Consider the following 15,663-nt stretch of genomic DNA (forward strand, 5'->3'; position numbering starts at 1 on the left):
AGGCAGGAGTTTGGGACAAAAGATTGAGGGGGCTTACTTTTGTGAGAACGGGGCAATGTATCAGGTACTACATATGTATTCCTAGTTAGAGGTTTATGGGAACCTGGGAAGCATTCTGAGGAGTAGGGGGACAAGGCAATTAGGGGAAAAGTCCCCCAGTTGGGGATGGAAGGTCCTTTATAGGCTTGGTGTGTGTATGTATGGGAGGGTATGGAGGGCAGTTTTTGAAGATGTTTTTTAGCAGTCTGGAAGATCAGGTTGTGAGGCAGGTGAGGGTGAAAATGCTTTATACTTTTGTCTCCCCTCCTTCTCCCCTTACTGCCCTTCTCCCACCTCCTTATTCAGAGTTCACTGCGCCAGGAAAATGCCACCGTGTTTGGATGCCTGACTCATGAGGTGCCTCTGAGCTCAGGTGACTCTTCTGTGACCTGCTCCACAGGTGAGAATGACAGAATCTGGTTAGGGAGCAATGTAACTGGAGGGAAGGAGATGATGGGATAGTGGGATAAGGGAAGAAGAGGATGAGAGAGAGTGAAGATGTCAGGGTAATGATATTGGGAGGCAGGGAGGAGGGAGATAGATCCTTTCTTCCTCCCACCCCCTCACCCCCAATGACCACTGTCTTTTGCTCAGAGTCCCTGGCTGGCTTCATTCTGTCTGTCAGTGCTGCCTCTAAAATCTCCAGGCTTCGGATCCCTTTTCCCCAAACAGGAACCTGGTACCTGACTCTCCGGTCACTGTGTGGAGCAGGCCCATGGTAAGAGCAGGGGATGTGGTGAGGACTCATTGGGGGCCTTCAGTGGGGAAAGTCACAGTGAAAGAGGGTGGTCATGGTGGGGAAAACACTAGAACAACAGGTTGGGGGAGCTATGGTGAGAAGGGATCCTTCCCTGGGTAACCACACACATACCTTTCCCGGGTTTGAGCTCCCTTCTATCTTCAGGGCTGGCACCATATGCTTTTTCAACTGGGCTTCTTCCCCTCCCAAGGCTATTAAAGAAGAGGGAGGCTTTCATTGGCTCCTTCCCCTCCTTTCCCAAAGTAAGTGCAGGGGCCTTCGAAGACTGAGTGTTTTACTGTTGGAAACTATGGAGCAACACGGTGCTGGGAGTGGGAGGTATAATGGAGCGAGGTGTGATCTCCCTTAGTTCCTCTCCATGCTTTCCCTTATATATCTTTCTCATTTTTGTTGTGAGAGTCTGTCTTGCCTGCCTCTATCCCTTTTTTATTTCTGGGGCTAGTGCTCCTGGATTCAGCCAGGCGTTAGCGCCCCCCCCCCCATCTGCACCTTCTTTCTCACTATTGGGAGAAACAGTGGTGGAAATGGGCACAGTGGGACAAGGCATTGAAGCGAGACGTTTCCAGTTTCACAGTAAACAGCAGATGGCTTGTCTCCATCTCAACGTTTCCCTGCTTCACCTAGGAAAGTTATCTTGGGTCATTCCCTGAAGATAACTCCCTGCTGCCTTAAAAATAAAGTCATGCCAATGTTTATTTTTAAACTTGCTTTTGCAAGGCAGCAGGGAAAAGTTTTTAACACCTTCAAGAGAGGGCATCTGTGACTGCGTAGGAGAGTCCTGAGCATGCTCAATACAGACCTCCCCCATGCTGAGCTCCTGGAATCACCACCACACCCATGTCTGTGGCTTGGAGTCAAAACTCTCTATGGGGTTCAAAAGGACTGGTTGTTAGGACAATAAATCTCTAGCCACTCAATCTCTTTAATAACCTGCAATATAAAGGTGACCTTTTATTGTCATTGCCCAAAGAAGGCCCAATTTTATGAAGGGCTCAGTTAATTACAAGGCTTTATTTCTGAACTCTTTTGAGCCAGCCCTGGCTAATCTAAGTGGCAATTTCCTATAAAGAAAGCTCATAGTTATTTTTCTGCGTCTTCTCATCTCCTGCCTTGATGCTCCTCCCCACCCCAAACCCAATCCTGCACTGAGATACTGAGTGTCCCCAAAGACATTTTCTTACACTTAAGGGACAAGGAGCGTGTGGTCTCCTGACAAGCTGACTTAAGTGGAGTTACCATCATCAGAGGGAAGAGTTCTCTGTGGGAGTGCGGGGTGGGTTTTATATCCTGCACTTTAAAAGGTGCCCTGGTCTCAGAGGTGCAGCTGACTTTTTGCTGACTTTTTCTTAGCTAAAGAATCAGTAAGGGGAGAGCCCAAGGGATTAAACTGGAATATTGGACTGCTGTGATTTCATTGGTATTGAAAATTCCTAGTGAGAAAACTCCCTCTACCAGTACAGGTAGATTAGCTCCTGTTATTCAATCTATAGATTCAGAGAATTGTCTGGGACACTCAGAGATGTAACTTGGCAAGAATCCTACAGCTGGTCTGTACCAGAAGTGGCACATGAAGCCCGCTCTTCCTTACTCCTAGGACAGCTCTTCATCCACTTTCTCTTTCTCAAACAGGGATGTAGGTCTATAGTTATAAACAGCAAACCTGGAAACAGACACATAGTACAAAGGAAAGAGCACTGGCTTTGGAGTCCAAAGATGTGGGTTCAAATCCTGCCTGTGTTGTTTACTACCTGTATGACTTTGGGCAAATCACTTTAATCTCTCCATAAAATGGAGGGCTTGGACTAGATGGCCCTTAAAAGTTACTTCCATCTCTTGATATATGGTTCTACCACCTGCCTCTTCTTTGGGATCAGCTGCTCCTCTACTTTCGTCTTCAGTTGTACTAGGGGCCAAATATTCTATCATTTTTCAGATCCAAATGAATGTTGAGTTTCACAGTTAGACCAGCTTTCTGATCCACTTGGAGGACTCTATCTAGATGTTCCAGGTAGAGTTCTACATCTGGACTATATCTGTAAATAACAGCTGTGTCATCTCTGTATGGCAAGGAGTTCCATCCCAGATCAACCATTATTGACCAACCACTGGAAGAGTTCTTCCCAACCCAAGACAACAAATTAAATTCATACATCCCTAAGTGGATGACAAGACTGCCTTCAACCTGGCTTCTGGGCTTATCCCCACTTGTCGGTATTCCTTTCCAAAATCTATAGGAGAGATTTCCTCAGAATCTCCCAATATTTCTCTCAGTGATCAGTTTTTTAAAGCGTGATGTTTAAGTATCAGATTTTACAACAGTATTAATTTTTTCTCTGATCAACTTAGGGAATCTATAGGCCCTATCCTTGCTTGCTAACCACAACTGATGAATCCCAAGGGCATCTGGCTGGGGAAATGACTCCCAACTCTAGCTTCTCAATCTCTTTTCCTCTTATGTTTATTATGCATTGCGATGCATCTTGATGAAGGTTCATAGCTGCTAGGATAGGGTGGTTCGTTGACCCCTTTTTTCCCCATAGAGGATTAAATCTGTTTTCCTTGGGTTTTCTTAAAAGCAAGAATGATAGCAGTAACTTTTTTTGGAAGCAGGTTCGATCAACTAACCACTTTTCTTTATCTGCAGGCTCTACCTACCCAGCCTGCTGAATTTGGTCCAGGGCATTTTATTCCTTAAACTTTGAAATCATGTTGGGCCCCATCCCCTCCTGCTCTTGCCAAGGATGTTATCAAGACAGAAATTTCTTCTTCTTGACAAGAAGGTAACAGTAGAACACCAGTAATGGTGTCTTCACCTTCGAGGCTATTGTCTACACAGTTTATAGGGTATTCTTGAGTGTTGATTAGAACTGGATCTTCCCTTTGAAGGTAGGGCTTTAGAATATTAACATCAACTCTCCTCCAAACTCCTTCATCTGCTGGCTTGAGAGGGATAAAAGGTCCAACTCTTTCTTAGTGTAGTTCTTTGGATTAGATGCTTTCTCTTTCGCAGTGTGAGACTTCTCTCAAGGCAGTGTGGTAGTGAAAAAAGAATACAGGACTTGGAGCTGATGGTTCAAATACAGATTCTGAAAAGTACTAGCCATATGACATTGTGAAAGTCACTGAACCTTTTAGCTTCAGTTTTCTCTTCTGTGAAATGGAGACTGTAATACTTGAAGTATTTACCACAAGGGGTTGTTTTATGAAAAGTGCTTAGCAAACTTTCAAGGGCTATACAAAAATTGAGTTGCTATTATTTTTATTCTTATTATCCTGTTTCTTGCTTTACTACAAGTCACTTTCCAGCAGTGAAAGATTATTGTACCTGGGCTAGAACATACTTCTTTCCATGTACCAGTGCTTTCCAGTGCCTGAGCAGGTATGTGTACCATAGGTGCTGGATGCTAGGAAGCATAGTTGTACAGTTGGCTTATTGCTTACCTCACTACCTGTGCTTTTTGAGGGGACACCTGGGGCCTCATGACAGTATTAAACCCCAGGAGATAATTCTTGGTCCAAGGGCAGTTCTTATGCTTCTGAACTTGACCCACCTACACTTGAAATCCATTCTCAACACTTTTCCACCCAGGTTCCTATGCTATCCCCCTTGTGGAAAAGGACCCAGTTTTCTACTTCTTTCCTTAGTTGTCTGCTTCTTTCCTTTCCTTACTGTCCCAATGTCCTTACTGAACCCAATGCTCTCCTTAAGGTTTCTTACTATTTCTCCCTCTCCCTTAATCCCCTTTCACAAGGACAAAAAGACAGATAAGAATTTAAAATAGCAAACAAAAAGGAAGAGGTATGAAGATAGTCAATTTCTTAAAGTTTATAGGAATAGGTGGTCCTGTTTATCAGTGAAATGGAAGTGATGGTTTGAAGTCTGAAGCCCTCTTCCCTGATCCAACTCTTGTGTTTTGCCTCTGGAGTCAGCCTCACCTAAATCCTGTTTAAGTTGGTGCTAGCCCAAGTTAATCAAGCTCTTTGCCTAAGGATTGGAGCGGATGCTTGCTCTCTGGTAGGATTCTCACCTCTTCCTGGAGGTCTCTTTGGCTTGGCCCCTGGTGGAGAAGGCTCTTTTCTATTTGGCCCTAAATCTTCCTCTCCCGGGCTTCATGCCATCTAGTCCAATTAGTCACCTCCTTCCCCCTTCCTGGAAGACTCTTTGGCTACAGGCCCTTGGAATTCCTACCTTTACTCTAAGCCATTTCTCTTAATTCATTGTCAATTCAATAAAGATTTGTCAAGATGCCCCTGAGGGCTATCACCTAGACACTGAGCTAGGTGATGGGGATACAAAGAGAAAAACCTAGATGGTCTCTGCCATCAGGGAGGTTTACCTTCTACTACGTTCCCTGTCCTGTTCAGTTTTCTTGAAGCACGTTCACCAGCTGGTTGCTAAGGCTGGTTCTCCCTCTGGCTTCTCCAGCTATGATCCTCGGCTCACATCTGGGCTGGCTTTTCCGGCAGCCTTGTCTTCTCCACTGTGGGTCTGGCCCCATCATGTCTAGAGCTCATTGCATGACTTCAGCTGGCTCGAGCATCCAGAAGCTAATTGCCATCTCTTCCCTCTTCAAGGCCCATGTCTCTTGCTGTGCCTCCCACTAAGTTCCCGTTTCCTGTTTAAAGAACATCATTAATTCTTATTTAATTTGCAGAGCAGAGAAAGGGTCAGAGGTGCCCTTTGGGTGGGTCAGTTGGATACCTGGGAGTGCTAAGGATGATAGCTATCTAGTCCAGGGAGGTCATGGCCAGTGCGTCCATTGTGCTACTCAGTTTCAGTGTAATGGTCATGTTTATGGTTGGGTGTGCCCAGGGTGATGGTCACACACTGTGTGTCCAGTGTGTTAGTCACAGAACCACAGCATCAGAATATCATGGAGTTGGAAGGGAACTCCAAGGTCACCTAGTCAAAATTGTGTCCACACAAGAATCTCCCGTTACGAGACATTCAAAACATAGCCATCTGGCATTTCTTTGGAGACCTCCAGTGAGGGGAAACCCACTCTCTCCTGAGGCAGCCCATTCCCCTCTTGGTTAGATGTAATTGTTAGGACTCTTTTCCTTGAGTCAAATCTAAATTTTCCCCTTTGCTACTTCTACTCCATTGCTCCTAATTCTGACCCTGGGGTCAAGAAGAACCATTTAGTTCCTTTTCTCCTTGATAGCCCTTGGGGGACGATAGAGGTGATCAGTACTATGGTTCGTGTATATAGGGTGTCAGTCTGGCATACCCAGGGTGAGGGTCAGTGTGCCCAGAGTGATGGCCAGACATCCAGACAGTGTGAGTCAGGGTGTCTAGGGCAAGGATGAGAGGTGCCTAGCATGATTATCAGTATGTCTGCAGGTTTGAACGCTGTAAGAATGTCACTGCAGAGGTCCGTCTCCGGACCTTCCTGTCCCCATGCATTGATGACTGTGGCCCGTATGGTCAGTGCAAACTTCTGAGGACACATAACTACCTATATGCGGCTTGTGAGTGCAAGGCTGGTAAGTGAGGAAGATGGGGAAAGGGCATGGGATGGAAGGCTGGGAGGTCTGGAAAGCCAAGGGTAGGAACCAGAAACCTTGGGTTCAGACAGCAGGAACTGAGGCAGGGGTGGGAAGAGGGAGATTTAGTAGGAGGGAATATATGGACAAGGCTGCTGGGAGGGAGGGAAGACTAGCATTCTGAACAGGAGGAGGAAATGAAAGGTCAGAGATGGGGGCATCAGAAAAGAAGGCAGGGTATGAAAGGAGGAATAGGATTTAGAGCTGACAGAACCTTAGAGATTACCTAATCCAGCTCCATTTTTCAGAGAAGGAAACTGAGGTACAAAAAGGTCAAGGGACCAAGGGGCGGTACCTGAGAAAAGGCAAGCAGGGATAGGATCTCTTTTCTCAAACTCTAGATCGAGAGCATGGGGGGTTAAGAAATTGATAGGGGAGAAGGAGTTCGTAAAGAACAGAGCCCCTGAGCTCCTGTTTCTTACTGACTGTCCCTGCACTGAGTGCTGAGCATGCCCCTGCTCCCTTCTAGGCTGGCGTGGCTGGGGCTGTACGGACAGTGCAGATGCTCTCACTTATGGATTCCAGCTTCTGTCCACACTGCTGCTCTGCCTGAGTAATCTCATGTTTTTGCCACCTGTGGTTGTGGCTGTCCGAAGTCGATATGTGCTAGAGGCTGCGGTCTACACCTTCACCATGTTCTTCTCCACGGTAAGTGGTGTTTGGGAGTGTCTTGGTCTATACTTTCACCACGGTCTTCTCCGTAGTGCTTGGTGTTTGTATGTGTATGTGTGTATGTACACACACACACACATGCATGTGCACACACATACCTATATGTGTGTTCATACATACACACACATATACATGTGTACACATGGTTATTCCATTGCTGGCTTCAAACTGGGCTGGAGGTTGTAACTGAGATCCTCCTCCTCTTCTATGGTCAGAACATAGCTGTTGTTTACTTTTGAATTTACTCCCATGCAGTCTAGAGTTCACAATCACTCCTCACCCTGGAATGCCACCCTTAGACTCAGGTCTCCTCCTCAGTCTGTCCTGGATCTGTGACCCAGAGTTGAGTAATGAACAACAGATATGCCAACTGAAGCCTATTCCTATTCTCTGCACAAGTCTAGGTCCCTCCGTGATGGATTTGGGACCTCTTCTTGCCTTGGCACATAGCCCCTCCCTGCTCTGAAATGCTCTGGATGGCCATTTCTGGGTAGACCCCATCCTCAGTGGTCTGCAGACCTTTTTATTTGTCTCCTTATACTAACCTGGGCTGGAAAAATTATTTCCTGTGATTCTTTCTTGGATTTCCCAATCTAGAAAAACACAAGTTTGATGTATTTTCTAGATTTGTTTGTAGGAGTTGTGGGGTAGAGTTCCTCTGTGCTTTTTCCTTCTACTCTGCCACCTTCCACTATTTGTTTTCTGCCCCCTGTTAGATACACCCTAAGTGGGGGGAGTGGTGTCAGAAGACATGTTCAGGGACACTACCTTCACTGACAGTAAGAGAAGAGAATGTAGTCTGGGAACTATATAGGCCAGGGGGGCCTTGACTTTGATTCTTAAAAATTCAAAATGAATTATTAAAGGGTTGAATAGTGAATATCCAGAAGAGGAAGCAGTGATCACCAAGAGCCAGCATGGCTTCATCAAGAATAAATCAAGTCAGAATAACTTTATTCCCTTTTTTTTGACTAGGATATTAAAATGGTAGCTCAGGATAATTCCATAGATAGCATTTGCCTAGATTTTAGCAAAACATTTGCTAAAGTCTCTCATGTTATTCATGTGGAAAAGATGGAGAATTATGGGCTGGACTATAAGATGGATTAGAAAATGGATAAACTAAATAGATTAGAGACTGGTTGAACCACTTGACCCAAAGAATACAGTTATCCCTTCCACACATGGTTTTGATATATGATGGCTTGACATAAGAAATTAAATGTGGAATTTTGGGGAGTTTTGCTGAAGCTACAGATGACATGCAAAGGCCAGCAGACAACACAGAAAAAGTTTAGAAACTCAGAAATGCACAAAACGTATGTATAAAATTGTATAATATCAACCCAAATTTTATGATAAGGTACTATGAACACCCCATAAAAGAACAAGAAAAAATTCAGACTTTTTCTTTGGTATGAAGGGAAAGCCAAAAAATTTTATGCGGATTTTTCAGATTGTGGAAGTGCTAACCCATCCCACCCCCCATGTGGAAAGGATAATTGTAGTCATTGATAGTTCAATATCAACTGAGAAAGAAGTCTTCAGTGGAGCGCTTGAGGAATTTTTTCTTGGCCCCATTTTGTTTAACATTATTATTATTATTATTATTATTTAAATCAATGACTTGGATAAGGATATATTGTAGATGTTCTCTTTATCAAATCTGTAGGCGATGCAAAACAAGGAAGGATAGCTAAGGCATTGGGTAATAGAGTCAGTATTCAAAAAGATCTAGACAGACTGGAACACTGGGATGAATCTATTAAGATTTAAAAAGGATAAATGTAAAATCTTTCACTTGGATTTCAGAACCAATCTTCCCAAACATTAGAAGGGAGGAAGCATGACTAGATAGTGGTCCATCTGAAAAAGATCAGGAAGAGAGTAGGGTGGGGGGCAGTGTTATGAGATTCTAAGTCCAATACAAGTGAACAGTCTGATGCAGCAGCTAAGGGAGCTAATGAAATCTTTAGTTGCATTGAGAGGTGTTATGTCCAGAAAAGAGGTTACAGTTTCTTAATGTACCCTGCCTTGGACAGATCACATCTGCTCTACTGTAGTCGCTTCTGAGTGTCACATTTGAGGAAGGAAACTGATGAATGGGAGAGCATAAGACCTGTGACCTCTATAGGTTTACCTCTATAGGCCTCACAGGCCTATCATGCCTGTGATCTAGGATGATCTAGGATTTTACTAGTGTCAAATGCACTGGCACATGCCTCTTGTAACATTAATGAGTACAGCTCACACCAGATTAAAATGTAATTGAGAAATATTTAACAAAATATTAAACAAAATAAATAAAAATACAATTAAACTTAGATAATGTTATTATAAGCATCATCTGCAAGGATCCTCATTGGATTATTTAGTGACCCCCCATTTCTCTTTGAATTTGACACTATTGATCTAGGGCCTAAGCCTAACGTTTGATCCTATCAGTGACTTCTGACCTCTGCCCCCCAGTTCTACCATGCATGTGACCAGCCAGGCATCGTGGTTTTCTGCATCATGGACTATGATGTTCTTCAGTTCTGTGATTTCCTGGGCTCCCTCATGTCTGTGTGGGTCACAGTCATTGCCATGGCTCGTCTGCAGCCTGTGGTCAAGCAGGTAAGTCTAATAGTAATTCCAGGGAGGAGGGAGTGAACCCCGAGGTGAGGATTAATACTAACCTATCCTATACAATTTACTTCTTTTTTTAAGGCAATTGAGAGTGGGTGGGGGTTAAGTGACTTGCCCAGGGTCACACAGCTAGTAAGTGTATGAGGTCAGATTTGAACTAAGGTCCTTCTGACTTCAGGGCTAATACTTTACCCACCACACCACCTAGTTGCCCCCTCCGAAATCTATTTATCATCTACAAATGGTCGATTTCTGGGTGAGGATGCCCAAGATGCAGACATTATACTGAAGGCCAGGTCACTACAGCGTGAGCAAGCTCGCAGAATTCAAACAGGTTAAAACCTGTTCTCTGCAAAGTGAGGATGCTCTGAAGCCCAGAAGCTAGACAGATGGAGAGGTCGAGGCAGAGTAAAGACTTTGAGGGCACAGGCTTTATACAGCCTGTAGCTCATTGTAGTGAGAGGTCACTCAGGGCTCTGACTTTTTACAGATAGTGATTTATTGCTGTGAGTATGTTTGGGAGACAGCCCACCTTACCCCATGGGCTAAGTCAGCTGCCCACACATCTTTCCTTGTGTGGCATTTAAAAAATTTGAGAGACATAATTTCTGGGGAGTCATTTTGTTAATTTTTAATTAATTTTTAATTTTTAAAATTTTTAATTAAAGGATGGTCACTTGGCTGCCTCTCTCTTAGACCAAAGACAATCATGGTGAGCTGGCTCACAACTTATATGCCCTTTGGAAGAGGAGTGTTCCTGAGGGTGGTGATTAACTCTGATTGGTTAACAATTAGTGAGAGGTGGACTTTACAAAGAGAAATGAGCTCACTCCAGTGAGGGGCTGAGAGTGACATCATGTTACTCTTGGATAGAGACTATCCCTATGCTCAGATCACTCCACACCTTGGGCAATCCAGGCAAAGAATCTCCATCCCCTACCCAAGCCTGAGCTAGTTGGGTGGAGTAGCAGTACCCAGAATGAGGAGAATGTTAACCCTATCTTCCATCGACCCAGTCTCCGGGAGATTGGACAAGGAGATAGGACTGGGGAAAAAAGGCTTGGGCCTCCCCAATTTTAATAATTGGCTATTAATATGAGAGAGAAATAATTATTTCTCTCACATCTCTCAGTGCTTTGCTCTCTTTTCTCCCCTTTCTCTTAGCTTAAAAGTGCCATCCTCAACTGGGCAGCTAGGTGGTTGTGGTAGATAAAACAGTGGACCTGGAGTTAGGAAGACCTGGAGTGCAAATCCAGCCTTAGACACTTACTAGCTGTGTGATTCTGAACAGGTCAATTCACCTTTGTTTGTCTCAGTTTTCTCATTGGTGAAATGGGGATAATAACAGTACCTATTGCCCAGACTTGTTATGAGAATAAAATGAGATAATATCTGTAGGGTGCTTAGTACACATTAAAACACTATATAAATGCTAGTTATTGTTATCGTTATTGTTATTACCTCTATGTTGCTCCTTAATTATAACCCTCACTCTCTTCAGTCTCTCCTCTCTCTCTCTCTCCATCCCAAAACTCTGGCCCTGACCTCGGTACTTTCTTTCTTCCTCTGCCCTTATTCCTATCCCCATTTACCCCTCTGCTCCTAGGATTTTCAGCCCACGCCCTCAGCAGCCATCCAACCCTACTTTCAGTGTCTGTTTCTCCCCAGGCTCTTGGCCCTTTGACTCTGACTCTATCTTCTTATCTTCATCCCTTCTTCCTCTCAGGTTCTCTACTTGCTTGGGGCCATGCTACTGTCTATGGCTCTGCAGCTTGACCGGCATGGCCTCTGGAACCTTCTTGGACCCAGTCTCTTTGCCCTTGGAATCCTGGCTACGGCATGGGTAAGAAGGCCATAGGGGAAAGGTGATCTTGGCCTGGTGAGGGTCAGCCACATCATAAGTAAGGGAAGGCAGGGTGGGGGTGGGGGAGAGCGTTCTGGTTATGCCACGGGTGAGGGGAGGGTGGTCCAGGGTGGCTCCTGGATAAGGGGACCCTTCTATAATAATCCTTCCCCTTTTAGGTAATGCAGTATTACCACAGATGTGGGGTTATAGATTTTATTCTTTTTTGGAATCCTTTCTAGATGGGATCTTATGTGCATGTCCTCACCCTACACCTGTACTTCTACCCTAAACCCACATTCTTGTCTTCATTCCATGTCTGCATCCTCGTCCCTCCCCAATTCCACTTTTCCATCCCATAACCTTATCTGTGTCCTTTCCTCAAATCTTCCCCATATCTTCATTCATGGTCCCAACCTCTCTCCATATCTTGGCTTTGTGTCCATGTCAACATACCAGGTTCCAAAGTCCTATTGCCTGTGCATCCTTGGGCTCTGTAACCCCACAGATCTGTTACTGTGGCTCGGAGATACTCATTTAAGGGTCAGGGACAACTGTGTAAAGCCCTAGAGTTGGGAAATGGAATGTCAAGTTCAGGGAGCAGCTATTTGGCTATTTGATTTGGATGGAATGTAGAGTATGTGAAGTGGAATAAAATGAAATACATATGGAAAGATAAGTTGAGGCCAAACTATAGAGGTCTCTTACTGTTATCCTAGAGGAAATACAGACAATATAATATACATAAATACAACTATATATAATATTTGTTATAGAACTGACAAGACTTGACAACCCTACTGATGGAAGAAACTATAGATCTATAGATCTATTGAAGTATGGAGTAAGAAAAACCAAACTTAATCAGAACCTTGAGCATAAGTGGATTATATTCACTGATAAAAAGAAATAGAGTTAGAGAATGAATTAGAAAACATAGGAAATAATATGTTGCCTACAGGAAACACACCTAAAACATGGGGACACATTAAAGAGTGAGAGGCCAGGATAAAATTTATTTTGCTTTAAATGCATCCTCCAAAGCAGAAATTGTCATTGTGAATTTGGATAAAGGAGAAGTTGTAATAGATAGTACCAACAGAGATGGAAAGGAGAACTATATTATTTACAGGCTCCATAGAAAATGAAGCCTACCTCAGAGGGCCATGAGAACACACTATTTTTTGGTTTTGTTTTAAATAAATTTTATTTTGCAATTAGCAAAAATCTGCCTTCTCTCTCTCTTCCTCCCAAAGGAATATACTTTGTAAGCATTGAAGCATTAGTTAAACCTGAATTATGAATATGATTATTAGGTCAAGTTTTAAAGCAGGGTACATCAAGTGATTTCTGCTTGCTGTGCCCATTATCTTGAACTAATCAGACTGATGGAATCCTCACCCTGCTTGTCTTGACCTAAAAGATCTATCTTCTCTTTCCTGTCCCAACTCACTCCCTGGTCCTCAGACCCTTGACTTGCTCTTGATTCCTTCACTGATCCCTACTACCCCCTTGGCCTCTGTACTGAATCCCTGGGCTTTTGGCTTACACCTGACTAATCAATCATTGCATCTTAACTCCAACTTTCCCTGTAAAGTCACTTTAATCTTGATTTGGTTGAAGCTCCAATGAATCTTCCTTAATTTAGCCATAACTGTTATTAAGAACCATAATAACAGCAACCTACATTTCTGTTATTGGTTTTTTTTCCAACAACCCCAGGTGATATTTCACACACAAGGAAACTCAGATTCATTGTTCAAGTGGTTTGCCTAAAGTTGTATGGTCTTTACACCAGAAATAGGTGCCCTGGCCAACAAGTTTGGGGAGAGGGAACCTTCATAGACTCATCCTCCATGAAAGTCGTAGTTCTTTACTGCCTTGTCAGAAGGTAGAGAGGAAAGAAGGAAAGGGTGTGGGCTTCTTGCAGTTGCATTAGTGGGAAAGTCTTTGGGGGTTACTTTTAGGGGGACATCTCGAGTATTTTACTTCCCATTCGTGTCTCCTCTGGGTCTCATATAGCAATTCCTCATATTCTCTTTGGATTCCTCAATTTTTCAGCTCATGCCATTTTATGTCCCTCATTGCTTGTTCTCCAGGGTTGTCATGTTTTCCCGCAGGCTAGACATTGCCTTAAAGCAAACTGGTGACCCAGTTCACTTAAACCCAGCTCCTTCTCCTTCAGATGGAGGTCCGCAGGAAAGAGTGGAATTGCAGGGTTTGCTTCTGTTGGTGGGGTCAGAATTGTCTGCAGTTTGTGTCCTAGTAAGATGATTGCAACTGATTTTCAGCAGCAGACTACTCAAGAGGCAGCTCCAGATTCGAGGGACCTTTCAGAAAGTTTTCCTTTTTCATATGTGAAGTCAAAACAGTCCCGTGTAGATCAAGAGATGCAGAGCAATCCAACCCTTTCTACATATGGTTTCACTGTACCTCATTTGTCCAGGTCAACTTTTCTGGTCTTGGGACTCAGATTGAGTTCTTCTCTATCTTTTGGGAAGGTGGAATCTCACCACTGCCACCCCAAGTGATGAAACAGGGAGCCTCCCAGGCAGCCCAAAGGTAGCGGCTCCTCTAGCCATTTACCTTAGGTAACGTTTTTGCTGCCTCTGCAATGGAATCCAACAGGAGGAAGATTTCTCTTCCAAATGTCACCCCCTTGGGATCAGGATTTATCTCTGGTATTTTTCCTCTTTTGCCATTAAGATTCTACCAAGAGGCCATCACATTGGCTCAGAAGAGCCGATCTCGATTCCAGTATCTGAGAATCCCAGGCACCTGGTTCTGCCACTTACAATCTCTGTGACCTTTAATTAGTTTCCCTGCATCTCAGTTTCCTCATTTGAAAATTGAGCAGAATGTACTAGATAACTCAACAGATTATCAATTCCAGATAAACATTATGGTCTTAAACTATATACAGTGGATGTATAATACAGCCTCGTGTTAGATTGCCACAGGTTCAAAAATATTCCTTCTTCACCATCTTCCCCCTCATTCCATATCAGCCTTTCAGTCTCGACACTTCTGTGTTCCACTCCTCTCAGACTGTGCCTAACATCTGTGATCTCTCATGACCCCAGCTTCCCTCAGACTCTCCTCTACCCCAGTCTCCCTTCATCCACTCTTCACCCTCTGTTCTCCCTTTCTCTAGAACAGTGGATCTTAACCTAGAGTCCATGAAATTGGTTTTTTGTTTGTTTGTTTTTTACTTTCCCCCTCCACTTGATAGTATTTTCTTTTTTCCAATTACATGTAAAGACAGTTTTCAACATTTACTTTTATAAGATTTTGAGTTCCAAATTTTTTTTCTCCCTCTCTCCTTTCCCTTCCCCCTCTCCAAGATGGCAAACAATCTGATATAGGTTATACATGTACAATCATATTAAACATATTTCCACATTAGTCATGTTGTGACACGAACTTGTTTTTTTAAAAAATATTTTGATTACTATATTTCAATATAATTTTTTGTTGTCATGTCCAACTCTTCATGACCTCATTTAGGGTTTTCTTGGCAGAGAAATTGGAGTAGTTTGCCATTTCCTTCTGCAGCTCATTTTACAGATGAGGAAACTGAGGCAAATAGGGTTAAGTGACTTGCCCAAGATCACATAGCTAATATGTGTCTGAAGCCAGCTTTGAACTCAGGCAGATGAGTCTTCCTGACTTCAGGCTTGGTGCTGTACCCACTGAGCCACCTTGCTGCCTGTCCATATAACTGTTTTCCCCTATAATCCTCTGTATTTTATTTTATGCTTTTAAAGACGTTGTTTTCAGAAGAAGTTCATAGACTTCACTAGCTTCTACTAAAAGGTCCATGACCTCAGAAAGTTTAAGAATCCCTACAGGTTGCAGTGTTCATGTAGAAACTGTTCTTTTAGCCTTGATCTTCACACCTTCATATATGGGAGGCCATGTACAGTGTTCTCTGCAGACCCTGCTACCCACATCCTGGTCCACCACAACCTCCTTAGAGCATCAAAGATTTAGAAGGACCTTGGGGTCATCAAGTCCAACCCCCTTCTTTTAAGGATGAGGAAACCGAGACACAGAGACATCCAGTGACTTGCCCAGGGTCACACAGCTAGTATAATGTTTGAGGCAGGATTTGAATGGAGGTCTTCCTGACTCCCAAGTTTGGTACTGGATCCACTGTATCACCTCACTTCCT

General features: G+C 43.7%; 1 protein-coding gene across 1 annotated transcript in view; it reads left to right on the top strand.

Annotated features, from left to right (window-relative positions):
• Nucleotides 1–15,663, top strand: part of TMEM8B (transmembrane protein 8B) — a 71,176-nt gene that overhangs the window by 53,833 nt on the left and 1,680 nt on the right. The window contains exons 7-12 of the mRNA XM_020977117.2: nt 346–439; nt 634–757; nt 6,144–6,286; nt 6,816–6,994; nt 9,488–9,634; nt 11,373–11,489. Of these exons, the coding sequence (XP_020832776.1) occupies nt 346–439; nt 634–757; nt 6,144–6,286; nt 6,816–6,994; nt 9,488–9,634; nt 11,373–11,489 (804 nt within the window). The remainder of the gene's footprint in view (nt 1–345; nt 440–633; nt 758–6,143; nt 6,287–6,815; nt 6,995–9,487; nt 9,635–11,372; nt 11,490–15,663) is intronic.

Source organism: Phascolarctos cinereus, unplaced genomic scaffold (assembly GCF_003287225.1).
Source record: "Phascolarctos cinereus isolate Bilbo 61053 unplaced genomic scaffold, phaCin_HiC Scaffold_4;HRSCAF=312, whole genome shotgun sequence".
Taxonomy (NCBI): Eukaryota; Metazoa; Chordata; class Mammalia; order Diprotodontia; family Phascolarctidae; genus Phascolarctos; species Phascolarctos cinereus.